This window comes from Nesoenas mayeri (assembly GCF_963082525.1).
Source record: "Nesoenas mayeri genome assembly, chromosome: 2".
NCBI classification, from domain to species: Eukaryota; Metazoa; Chordata; class Aves; order Columbiformes; family Columbidae; genus Nesoenas; species Nesoenas mayeri.
Window position 1 is genome coordinate 107,772,928 of NC_137543.1, and position 13,009 is coordinate 107,785,936.

The 13,009-nt window shown below is 39.3% G+C and overlaps 1 protein-coding gene across 1 annotated transcript in view; it reads right to left on the reverse strand.

Annotated features, from left to right (window-relative positions):
• HECW1 (HECT, C2 and WW domain containing E3 ubiquitin protein ligase 1) overlaps nt 1–13,009 on the reverse strand; it is a gene marked incomplete at both ends in the record, with an annotated part of 194,258 nt that overhangs the window by 51,095 nt on the left and 130,154 nt on the right. Inside the window, 4 exons of the mRNA XM_080364173.1 lie at nt 1,574–1,708; nt 2,333–2,518; nt 5,280–5,401; nt 8,103–8,233. Of these exons, the coding sequence (XP_080220299.1) occupies nt 1,574–1,708; nt 2,333–2,518; nt 5,280–5,401; nt 8,103–8,233 (574 nt within the window). The remainder of the gene's footprint in view (nt 1–1,573; nt 1,709–2,332; nt 2,519–5,279; nt 5,402–8,102; nt 8,234–13,009) is intronic.

The following is a 13,009-nucleotide window of genomic DNA, read 5'->3' on the forward strand; positions in this document are numbered from 1 at the left end:
TGGGTATAAACTGGAACACAGGAGGTTCCACTTAAATATGAGAAGAAACTTCTTCACAGTGAGGGTGCCAGAGCACTGGAACAGGCTGCCCAGGGAGGTTGTGGAGTCGCCTACTCTGGAGATATCAAAATCCGCCTGGACACATTCCTGTGTAACCTCATCTGGATGTTCCTGCTCTGGTAGGGAGATTGGACTGGATGATCTTTTGAGGTCCCTTCCAATCCCTGACATTCTGTGATTCTGTGACAAGGGTGCAGAAGCACCGTGGGAGCTGAGCCACTGGGGCTGCGAGATGAACGCTCCAGTGCTGATGGTTCCCTAGACAGACAGCCCTGTTTCACTGGCTGATCATGCTAAATCAGTGGCCTGGCTGAACAGTCTACAAGATTCCCAGAGAATCACTACTCAGAAGTATTCAATGCTTTTTACTCCCTTCCCTGTGCTTGATATTTTGGGTTTATTGCAAATTGGTTTTTGCCAGCACTTGTGAGCACTTGCAAAACCAAGTGTATTTTTGGGGCTAGGTCATCTGAATTGCTCAGCAGTGCTTCTGTCCCTGACACGGTGAATTTGTAAACAAGCCCCAGGCAAGCATTAAGCCAATTATGAAACATTATGCAGGTGACTTTCATGTTGCTGTTAATAATTCAGTCACAATAACAACACTAAACTGCAGGCTGTTGGCAGAGGGAAGTTGTTAAGTTGATGGGAAGATATGATTGAAACAGATCCATTGATACACTTCTATCTTCAGAAAATATGGTGCTACTTGCTTGCCTGGTCTGCCTTTGGTCCTGAACCTCCTGACGTCACAACCTAGTCAGCTCCTGATCCCAACCCCATTTGGCAGTGGAAGGTGTTGAGGTGTCCTGCTGCAATACATTTTAATGTTAATTTCACAAGCATTTCTGGAAGAAGATGATCCTTTGGCCATAATTCATCTCTATTCAGTTTCAATATTCACAAATCTTCAACTACATGGATTTGCTATATGAAGATTCTGATTGCTGGTACTTTTTCATCCTTATATCCACGAGACAAACCCAGGATTTATGCTTCACCAGTCCTGCCCATGTCCCTCAGTGATAAAAATCATCCCCATGAAACACAGGAGAGATGTTTAATGTGACTGAAAGCTAGGGAAGCAAACCTCAATATCCATTACTACATCCTATCACCTCTTCAGAGCCCAGTGTCACAGTGGGGAATGAAGAAAGATATAAGGCTGTTGAAGTATCTGGCTATAAAAATGATGAATGGCTTTCCTTGACTAAAGCAAGACTAGGATGTCAAATATGGATTCCTCTTTTAAAATCTATTTTGCCATCATTTAGTTTTGGTTATTTACTTTCACTTGTTTATTATTTTCTTCTGAGAACAGTCAAAATATAAACCTTGGTTACCAGAAAGCTCTGAAATAAGCCTTTTAGAAAGAAGAAAATATCCCTTATTTCCTCTGGAAGATAAAAATCCACAAGACAGTCTGTTTAAACACATTCCAATGATAAGAAGTGCTTTTAATTCCACAAAAGATTGCTGTCAAAAGTAACTGCATTGACAGTAGCACCATTACCTCTCCAGCGCTGTAGCTACGAAGCCGCTGAAGATGTTGCCTGTGAGTCAGGTGATTCGGGAGACGACCATTCTGCAGAGGGATCCTGGGATCTATGAAAGTGGTAGCACGGCTGTTGTGGTCAACGAAGAAAGACTGAAACACACAGGAATGATTTTTTTTTTTGGTAAGAAGATTGCCCACACTGTGATGGAATCGCGGGATCATAAAGTGAAAACCACTGGCAATTGTGTGTCAGAAATACCCTGTTCAGGCACAGTCCATGGAAGATACCTGCAAACGACAGGACTTTCTTAGCTGAAGCTAGAATAGCTCTTGGAAAATACCTGAAGCTGCGTAGGTCATAATCAATGTGTAATGGCCATGAAGTACACAAGACAGAAGAGAATAAACGTATGAAGGAACACAGCTTTAGCCTGCTTGGTGGTTCCAGCGTCACTCAGCAAAGCTTCATTGGGGGCAGAGACACTAAGCCAAATTTTGCAGTCATTACAGGTCTAAACTTGCCTGAACTTTTTTCTAAGTGCAATACTGCATTTGCTATGGCATGATATTCCACAGAAGGGTAGAAGGTCACCACTATGCTTCCAAACATTTGTTCTCAAAGCTTTTTTCTGCTTCTAAAATAACTCTGCTTGCTGCTTGTGTTGTTTAAACCAAACCTTCATCAATTTTGAGTCAAGTAGGAAGAAACCTTTAGTGGTCAAGGAGTCTGATGGGCTGTCTTAAAAAAGTGACAAGTTTTGCTGGTGCTCCTACCTTGCCCTGCTGGTCAGTTTTTATCTCCCAGCCCCGTGGAAGCTCCAGTCGGGTATCAGCAAACATGTTGATAAAATTTACCAGGTCTCTGTTGTGCTGATAGCGTTCAAAATTACGAGCATCTCTACGGATCTTCAGAATCATATGCTTCAAGCAGGTGCTGTTAGTGAAGACTCGATAGGCACTCTATGAGATGGAAAACAGAAGTGAGGAAAATCAGTTCTGATGTAAAAAAAACCATTTTTGGTTATTTCATGGGACATATGCCTAGGGAACTGAAACAAATCCTGTTAGAGTCAAGAACCATCTCCATCTCATTGTTTTGATCAACTCCTTCACACAAACACCTAGAAGTAAGAAATATAATCTGGAAAGTGAAACATCCCACACACCATGCACAATTAGCTTGTGCATAAACTTCCTTTCTAATGCACTCCAAAAAGATGGTCAGCTAAAGCACCACACTTTCAAGATGCGTTGCTTTCACTGGCCAACAGAAACACTGCTTGTGGGACTGGATGATGCCAGAGAGATGCAAAGACAGCTGTGAACACGTATTTATGCTATAATTCAAATCCAGAGGCTTGAGATAAGATTCAGGAACTTAGGAGGGCTGCAGTGCCGATGTCTACATCTAAGCTTGTTACCTGATTTATGGTCACTTTCTAGCCAGAGGATAGAAACAGACACTTTTAACTGTCTATTTTTGGAAGATATGAATCATTTCCTGGAACGGAATAGTTTTTCCTGCAATGGCTACAAAGCATGTCAGATGGAGATGTTTTCATGAGTCAGATGAACGCCACCCCTCAGGCAGCTGGTTGTATCTCACAATGGGCATTAAATATGCCTCTTAGAGGAACATGCCCTGATACAGATCTGAGTTAGTGCCGATCTGGTTGCAGAATAAAGGCCAAAATTAACTATATTTGTTGCTACAGTGCACTCAATGACAGAGCACCGCAAACTACACTTGTGGTGACAACACTTTTTTCTCATCCACAGGCTACTCTTGGGATCTTTTACTTCAGGGAAAAAGGCTCCTCAAGACAGGGTAGGAAACTTTACAAAAATCTGCAACCCTTCTGAGTATTTTGCTAGAGACAAAATGAGTACATTGGTTCTGCTGGTCAGGGCAAAGGATGTAGTTACTCACTAGAGCAATAAAGGATCACTGGAGGATTCGTGATTCCAGTGAAGTGAGCCCCAGTATGCACACCTGTCATCCATCCAGAGAATCTGACCCAACAGCTTTGCAGTCTCAATTTATGTGTACTTCTAGTGTATTTTAATGACTATAATGCAATAAAACGTATTATCTTTATTATATAAGGATTTACTGTGGTGGTAGCACTGAGAAGAGAATACTCCTTGCGGCACAGGGTCCCTAATTATGACATGGGTTGGTAAATGTTATGAAATCACAGAGACATTATCTCTGCCCTGAAGATATGACCTGGTTATAACCCAGGAAACCTTCATGGTCACAAATTGCTAAGATCCCAGTCTACCCATGCCAGAAGTTGTATTCTGATTTAAAATGTGATTGAATGTGTGATTAATGACTGAGTATCTCTTAGCTGCACTAGGGAAACAAAAAATGTAATGTAGTTTTAACCCTCCATGGAAATAAAATATTTGAAAAATGAGAGTCTTTCCCTTTTAATTCTAATGGCTGGATAATATTTTCCAATCCCAACTTCACTGGCATAATTAATAGCTTGAAATTTTAATAGGAGTTTGTGGTTAAGGTATTACAACCATGTTAAGCCAAAAGTTATGTGAGCCATTATTTCTGTACAAGTGGAATTTGTATGACCATTTGACAGAAGTTTCAACAGATGACTCTGGCTCTCATATTAGAGAACTTTATAAGCTCAAACTGAAGGCCTTTCTTGGCTATTTTTTATTTCAGTGAGAAACAAAATTGGGGTTCAGTCTCTTGTGAGCTGTTTCTTATACCACTATGGATTCAGTTGCTCATTTTGCAAACAAGTATGCCAAATGTAAATGGTATTGGTCCCAGCTATAAATCATCATATATCACTCTGTCAATGGAAGAAATTATGAGCACTCCATGACCTAGTTCAGGGAATGTCAGATGAGTTAATATATCCCTTCCTCTGCAGGATCTCATGAGCAATAATCTCTGAAAGATGGAGTTAGATGGCTGGTTTCAAACTGCAAAGCGCCACAGCCAAAACCTGAGGTCTGTAGTTAGCTAAAGACCTGTGCTGAGGCAACTCCTGAACTGTTTAGGTTCCTTTCAAGAAGAAAGGTCATTCCTACCCAGAAATTAATGATTTTCCAAATATCCAGAAGTCACATGTACATGTCCAGCAGAACTACATTCAAGGTATAGAAAACTAGGACTGCATCTGCTTGTGAGATTTCCCTGTCTGCTTCCTCATGGCTGACCTATCATTACATTTTTTCCACTCCGCATCAGGTTGGCAAGACAAAATAGCTCCAGGGACTCAATTTGGTATTTCTTTGACTGCATTCTACCCACCTGCTTCTTGTGAGTGCAAACTGCAGGAGTTAATAATTCTTCCCTCTATTAATAATTCCCTTCCCCCTACTTCCCCGAGACTTAGTGGTATCTGAATAAGATTTCTCAGGAATGTGGCTTGAAAGGCAACAAGCTCACTCCATGCAGCAGGAAAAGAATCAACCAAGCTGAAACCAAGGTTCCTGCTTATTCTGGAAGTATAACATTCATGAGCTTTTGTTTACCAGGGAATTCTTTGTGTGAGACAGAAACCCAGCAAGAGTCTCGTTGGAGCAACCTGCCTGTGCTGTCCCCAACTCGGTCTGGTGCTCAGAAAGGACAACTGAGCCCTGAGTCACACAATTCAAATTCACTGTGCATTCTCCCTGAAGGCCTGGGGTGCAGAGTTAGGATTCATAAATCAGTAGTGTAAGAGAGTAAATTATAATTACTTACATAGTTTGCATGCAGCACAGTGAAGAACTCAGGATTGGTGATGAACTTCACAGCTGGAGACTGCAGCAACAAGGTGATTTTTTGAGAATTCACAGGAGAAAGCGAACCTTCCCTCCTAATCTCTGGACAACAACAAAAAAAAGCAGCAAAATCTTATTAACGTAGTGGCAAGTGCAGTCTATTATTTAACCTTCACTGAATGCCTGCAAAAGTGATGGTATAAAAATGTCACCATCCTGCCCAATGCACCAAACTTCTTTGTGTTTCCAAGACAAGCCTGCTGGCACATGGGTAGATGTTCTCCTTACGGTTAATGACGCAGTGTTTATGGCAGCAGATCAGGAGCTAGATGATTTTCTCTATGTTATAAAATTCTATGTCATATCTACTACTGTCTCTAAATATCCATGTGACTACAAATGGTTTTACCAGCTGATGGTTTGGTTCAGTACTGTCACACAGGTCCTGACTGGTTCCCTGCACTGCTGATTTTAGAGAGATCTGATTTCCCAATCCAGCCTGACGGGTTCGTCAGCAGAAAGCATTTGGCAGCACAACTGGGTTAAGAAAGCGCCCTGCTCAGTCACTCACATCCATGTTGGTGCTGCAAAGCATTGCCCTTTGCTTATAATTGCATTATTTTTGGCAAGTCCATGGTTTTGGGGACTTGTATAGTGAAGAAAACAAAACCAGACACAATGGGATTATTTTTAATCTGTGTCAATTCATGAAGCATAGAAGCAGAATCGAGCATTTGAGAACATAAATTCAGCAAACTGGGAACTCCTTCATCTTCTACAGCCACCAGAAAAATGTTTCTTACCACAGATTTACAGCTTGAGTTTGCACTTCTGTATTTGCAGTCCAAGGAAACTGGATGCAGACATCATCAACATAATAATCATAGATTCCCATATTTTCTTATCAACTATTATTTCTTTTCTCCCTGCTAGATACACCACATTATTCTATCCACTTAAAACTGTAGACTGGATCCATTGCCAGAGTTAAATGGATTTCTGATGGCTTAGAATCTCGATTTATGTGCCTAAATTGTATTCCTTCTGACATTTTTCATTTTAATTAAAAGGCAAATAGCAAATGTATCATAGTGCAAACTTTCTCTTATTCTAGTGTGGTTTGCATCACCTCTGATCTTTTAATTCTTGGCATTTTATAAAATATGGACTTTTTCCTCCCAAAAGCAAAGCAATTATCTATAGCAAAAACCATTCCCTCATAACTTGAAATGACATATGTCATACTCATTAGCTCTTTGGGATTAAAACAAAAAAGTGAATGTCACATAATAAACTGACCTAAATACTTACTGGTAGCAATTTCTATTAAATTACTATTTTATTATGCAAGCTATGATAGTAAATGATTATATGTATTACAAGGAATAGCTACATTTGTTATAATTTAAATACTAATAATAGAATGTGTACCTCATTTCCATTTTAGCTACTAACAGAATTGAACTATAGGTTCCCCCTATAATATCCAGTGTAGGTGCAAGGCTCCCATAAATTGCAATACAAAGGACTGTAAAGAAATTTTGAATAACAAACATTAAACATCCTAGGTCAAAATTGATTTTCAGTCTAAAACCACCTACTGGATCAGGAAAATAAACAAGGAAACTTAAGTATTTTTCTTAACTTGTTATAAAACAAACAAACAAGAGGTTCACTGTTTCTCAGTGTAATTCTTCCTATTCAACATGGAACATTAAGAAAATTCAAGCAGACATTGTGTTGGTTCTTTCCTTTGCCAATGCTCTTTACAGTGGGATGGCAAAAGGATGCCAAGAAGTCAGATTTACTTCCAGTAGACCACATAGAGCACAAAGTTCGATGGAGGTGAGAATGATCCAACGGAAGAGAACTGGCCATTCATTTTGGTGACGTAAGTTCTCAAACAAAGCAGACAGTAATTTCTGCGTGTCCACAAATTGTATAGTGGGCACTAGTCTGATTCACGATGTTTTTTACCTGAAATAAACGCTTAGGCTACGGTTTCACAAATGTTTTTAGAAATATGAGTATGACTACCACCAAAAAGAGCAGAAGAGTTCCCTGCCTATCCGACCCTGTCCTGGGTACACCTTCTCCTCTTCTTTGTAGAGATACTCATTCTTGTCTGGTCATCCAGTGACCCAGATGAAAGAACCAATCTGGCTGTAAAACAAGAGTAAGTACAAGAAACTAGGTTATCTATCAGAAAGATGAGTTTTCTGCTCTGGTATGGGGTGTTGTCACATGTATTAGTGATGAGCTAAAGGACAGCTGTGCCTCCTTCAGTGGCAGCCCACACTTAGATCAGCTCATAGCTATCACATAACTGCAGCTTTAAAAACACAAGTATTTAATCCTCAATGCCAGGATCACCACAGGTGTGACCATATGGGCAAATGTGGCAACATAGAAGCAACGCCCAGAGAGAATAAACTGCAATGATTCAAGATGAAAATCACACTGCAGTAAAAATAAGACCTTGTTGTTTTTGCAGCTACTAAGCTGAATAAAAAACAGACGCTTTTTCCATGTTAATTTCAAATAGCCCTTTACTAATGTAAAAATGCTTTGTCTGTCTTAGTAGTTGTTAAAAAAGAACTGAGGCCCTTGGTATGTAGCTTTGAGTTTGTAGCTTAAGGTCTGAAACCTGTAGCTTCAAGTCTAAACCTCTTATATTTTACTTAGCTTTGCAACTCAGTATAGTAAAGTTCCAGTCTCCTAGAGAAGTGCAGATATCCCCAGAACTGAATACCATCACTGAGCAGCACTGAACATGCCACTCAGTAGGTTTTTTTCCCCATACCTGAGCTTGGCTGGGAAGGCTCTGCCTCAGAATCACTTCCTCCTCCAGTGGGAACTCTCTCCACCCTGTTGTTTACTACCGCATCATCTTCAGCCCGCTCTGTTGCAATAGTTCGCTGGATATTTTGGTACCTACATACATTTAGAGAAAGGAACAACATACTTCACTTAACAGAACAGCTTTCTGGTGCTTTCTACCTTAACAAGCAGCACTGGTTTTGAATTATTTCAACACTTCTGTATTCAGCACATGACAGAGTAAAGAGCATGCTCGACTCCTTCAGCTCCTGCAGCTACTCACACTTGGGCAAACCATCACTCCACAAATATGGCATTTTCCACTGACTAACAAACAGTTACAGGAGGTGCAAAGCAAGGAGCACTCAAAGGTTGAATTTACACAGGTATTTAGGCTACAGGTTGCTGCTGAGCTTCCCCTTAAAATATCTGGATGTCTGGAACCGGAAAGTACTGGTGTATCATGGTTTTTTCTCTCATTTAGTCTTAAGGTAGCATAACCAATGCAGTAAGGATCAGTCCTGCGAAGCACCGAGTACCCTTCCGTCTTATTTATTACATTATTGGATGCACATACTCAACCCTAAAAAGGTAAAGGCTATTAAGAGTGTTCACAAAATGTTTATTACAATACTGCCTGCCCAGCAGTTGGGAACAGTTCCATTTTGGTAGGCAATTTGGAATGTAAACTAGTAGGCAGTGTGACCTCAAAGAGCTACAGTCTTATTGATATGTCAGACACAGAAAAGTAGAATAGGATGTAACACATGAGCTGAGCGAAGAGTGTGAGAATGCAAGTGTTACGTCCATTTCTGGAAATCAGTGGGATGGGCATTTAGCTTGGGTGGTGACTAGTTGGAGAACAAGGAAGAGAAAACAGAGTAGATCAAACAGTGAGGAGGATGACAGAAGATAATTCTGAATAAAAATCTGCAAATACCTTAAAAAATATAATGCAATTTCCATACCGATCATGGAACTAATTGCCACACTAGTTGATATCAATGGGATGATCCCAATCCTAAATAATTTACCAGATCAGGAACAAAGTACATACCTGGCTGTGGGAATAACCTGGAGTGTTTTGAATTCACACTACACAAAACAAACTTTAGTTAACTTTTTCACCCACGTAGACAGATGAAAGAGACATTAAGATTTCTTTGGTTCTACCGGAAAGCTATGAATACAAGTCTTATATATTGAACAAGAAAATATATTTGATATACAGAGAGAGAAATAGAACAGAAAGCATACGGAGGAAGAGAAAGAAAGAAGCAGAAAGAAAAAGCAAAGGAAAGAAAACAGGCTCTCTTAATTACTTTAATTAGGTTTTACTCCACCCAAATATTTTTAATCCTTATTTCTGGATTGCATTTCTTTATGTATGTATATAAAACAGGATGGCTTTACTGCTTGCATTTAATCTGATCCAGCATTGTTTGCCTCTCATTTTCCTGACTTAGACTCTTTTCTCTTTCCTCAGCTCAAGTTCTGACTTGAAAATTGTACTTACTATCTCTCTCTTTATTTGTTAATGCACACTTTATCCCAAATTAGAAGTTAGTCAGAAGTTAATTCCTCAAAAGTGACACAGGTTTATTAAAGGCAAGCAGTTAGGATTTGATCTCTCAACAGACAGCATTTCCAGTAGCCCACTGCAACCCAATCTTGGGCAGAAGGGCTGGAGATAATTAAGAAAAATAAGGTTTTAATAGATTTATGCTAAACTTTCACAGTACTATGTGTGTCGTCCAGTACTCAGAGTCATTAGAAGCCACACATAGTGCATATTTTGACAGCCTTATAAACAGTATCTTCAGAAGGGTTTTTTTAAAGTTGTTTTGTTTTTCAAACTGGGGGTTTTGTGTTTAAGGAAACATTCATCTTTACAAGCAATTTGTGATAGCAGGTTTCACAACAGCATGGATTTACTGCAGTTTTAAACCCTCTGCTTTAGACCCACACTTTGTATTTTTATTCACTTGACTGTAGGCAATTGAATGAACTTTCCATTCCAGTACTGGAGAAGTTTTACAACACCCACATGCAACAGAAAGGGGGGAAAAAAAAAAAGCACTTTGTATAATCAAGGGATATATATAAGCACACATATAAAAAAAACCTTGTAGCTTCAATTTAACTAGATGGTAGAAAATCCCTACTGGCAAACCTTAAAGAGTAACACTAGTTGTATGCCAACAAAAGGCTACACTTTTCTTTTGGGTCTCAATACCATAAAATCATCTTATATAAATACCAGAAAATGCCAAAGTAATTGGAGAAAACACTGAAGTGCAAAAGTTACGGGAATGCCTCTGGAAATTTCAGTCTCCTTTTAAAATGATTAGTCAAAGAACTGGAGGTTTAGAAATACCACACTGTGGTTGTCTTAACTATTATAGTTATAATTTCTTCTGTTACTTATTATCCTTTAAATCAGTGCAAAGACAGGTCTGGATACACAAATGGTGCAGAGGAGTTTTCCAACAGAGCTTGAAAACAAGGGACTGTTATCTGCTTCGCTAACAGTAAGCAAATCAGGTAGTGCTGTAGACAATATGCAATAGTCTTTAAAATAAGAAGTATAGATATATCTTTGGAGTTTGCCCAACACGTGAATTCCGGTTTTGCATCCTCTGTATCCTCAAGTGGCTAGTACAGCTGATGGGAAGCTCGGAGCAGAGAAGGAAAGCAGGACTAGGCTCAATCACAGCTATGTGGTTTTTGTGTCTGCTTTTGTTATGTTTGTTTCTTTTTTTTTCCTTCCCCAAGCTGAATTTCCAAAGCTTTGTGGTTTTGGCTGGACTAGAAATACCAGGTTTCCTTGTAATATTTTGGTCTCTCCATTCCCTTCCAACAAATGAAACCAGGAAGCCAAAAAGTGAGTAGATTGGTTTAAAAAGAAAAGTCGCCAAGTTTTTTCTAACTGCTCAGTGATTTTGAGTCCAAATTTTGTATGAGGTTAGAGCAAAAGTTCAGGCTGCTGCTAATACTATCAGCAAGGCCTATGTTTGCTGTTGCCTCACCTAAAATGATTCTCAGGTGTGTTGGCTGAAGAACATATCAAATAATGGAGTTCGAAATACAACAAAACAGTATTTCTAAAATGAGTGCTTGAAACAAAACCCAATCCTCCTCAGTGTTGATAATAACCATTTATGAAAAATTGTTTTCATCACAGTCCTGAAATCTGGAGACATGGAATATTTGAAATTAGCTTTAGAGAAACAGTAATATAAAAATTATATCAGCTAGGTTAAAAGTAGAGAAATAACTTGCCACTGGACAACTGCTCAGAGATTCAGTACAAATCTCCTTTACTAGAATATCAGGAAATGTTCCCAAATTTGGCAACAATAGGAGACCTCTGTATTCAATTCCTCCACTCAACAGAGGTCTTTGGCAGTGAGAATCATCAGCTTTTTTCCTCTGTCCCAAGAAGCCATGATAGTTCATGTTTATTAAGTTGCAAAGTGCTTGGTCTCCAACAGGACTCGAGTAAGGAGAGAGATGCCAGTGCTGAAAACCCTCTATACTTCTCGCTTTGCAATTGGAGATGTGAATACCAAAAACAGAGAGATTCAAAGAATGTCAGCCCTTATTAACTGCCAGTTCCCAAGACAAATGAGTGGTAATCAAGTCATCACCAGGAAAGCCAGGCAGTCTACATGAAAACATGGAATAACGATGTCTGAAGCAAGGCAGTCACAAAGAGAATGCCCACCCTTCAGTTTCTACTGAGATAGCTGGTTTAACGATTATGCTGCATTAACTAACAGAATGGTAAATTCCTATGCAGACTTTCACAAGCACTTATTTATTTCCTGTTAGTGCTGAACTTACACGAGTTCAGTCTCAAAAAATAATTTTAAAAGAGCTGATGTATGTCCACAACAGAGCTTTCTGCTTTTTGTAGCAGACAATTTGCTTAAGTGACAACCAAATAGTCTGAGCTTTGACATGGCCCAAATCACTCTTAAAGACAAATGCTAAATGGCAGAGCAGTCATGTAAATCCTTTGAAATAAATCTACATTAAATATTTACTTTCTTCAGTATTTTTTTTTTTTTAAGCTATAAGGAAAACAAATACTGAGCAGGTCTTTCACCTCTGCAAGATATAATGCATGTTATGAAATGCTATCCAAAAGTTTGGTGAAGAAAGGAGATATTCTTCAAGACTGTTGATGGTGTCAACTTATGTTGCAGAACAACCACTTCAAGAATGCTGGTTTGCTCTCCACAGGTTATATTAACTTTCTAGTTGTCATGATTCAGAGCTCAGTTCTCTTTACACACAGTAACTCCCAAACCATTCCACACTCCGAAGAGTACTTTGAAACTCTGCATCTCTCAGCTGCAGATCTTTCTCTTAGCACAGAAAAAAGGACCAAAAAACTTTTGTGGCATTTTATATGCTACGATTGGATATAATTGCAGATTTGCTTGTCTTTTTCTAGCAACCATATAATTACAGTAAGTGGGGAATAAAAAAAACCAACCTCTTCTGAAGTAAAAAGGGAGGATCTTTGGCCAACTTTTTATTTTTTCTCTTTTTATTCCAAAAAGAAAGCATGAGAAGGAAATGATACACAAATCTATGTGTGGACTAGTCAAACAAAGGGAAAGAGCGCACCCTGTTAATGAGGTATCTCAGACAGCTTAGAATGAACTGACAGATTTACAGGGCCCAATGCAACAGTGAGCAGACCTGTCTGTATCTAGAAATGTGTACAGTCCTATTAGAGCAGTGCTCTGCCCTGGAAAAAGAGACAGACCTTTCAACAGGCCTTGAGTAGAAATGCCACACTGATATGGCAACAGTATTTCAATAGCAGTCAGCTCAGAAACCTCTGCAGCGTAGCACTAGATGCTGACCCATCAATAC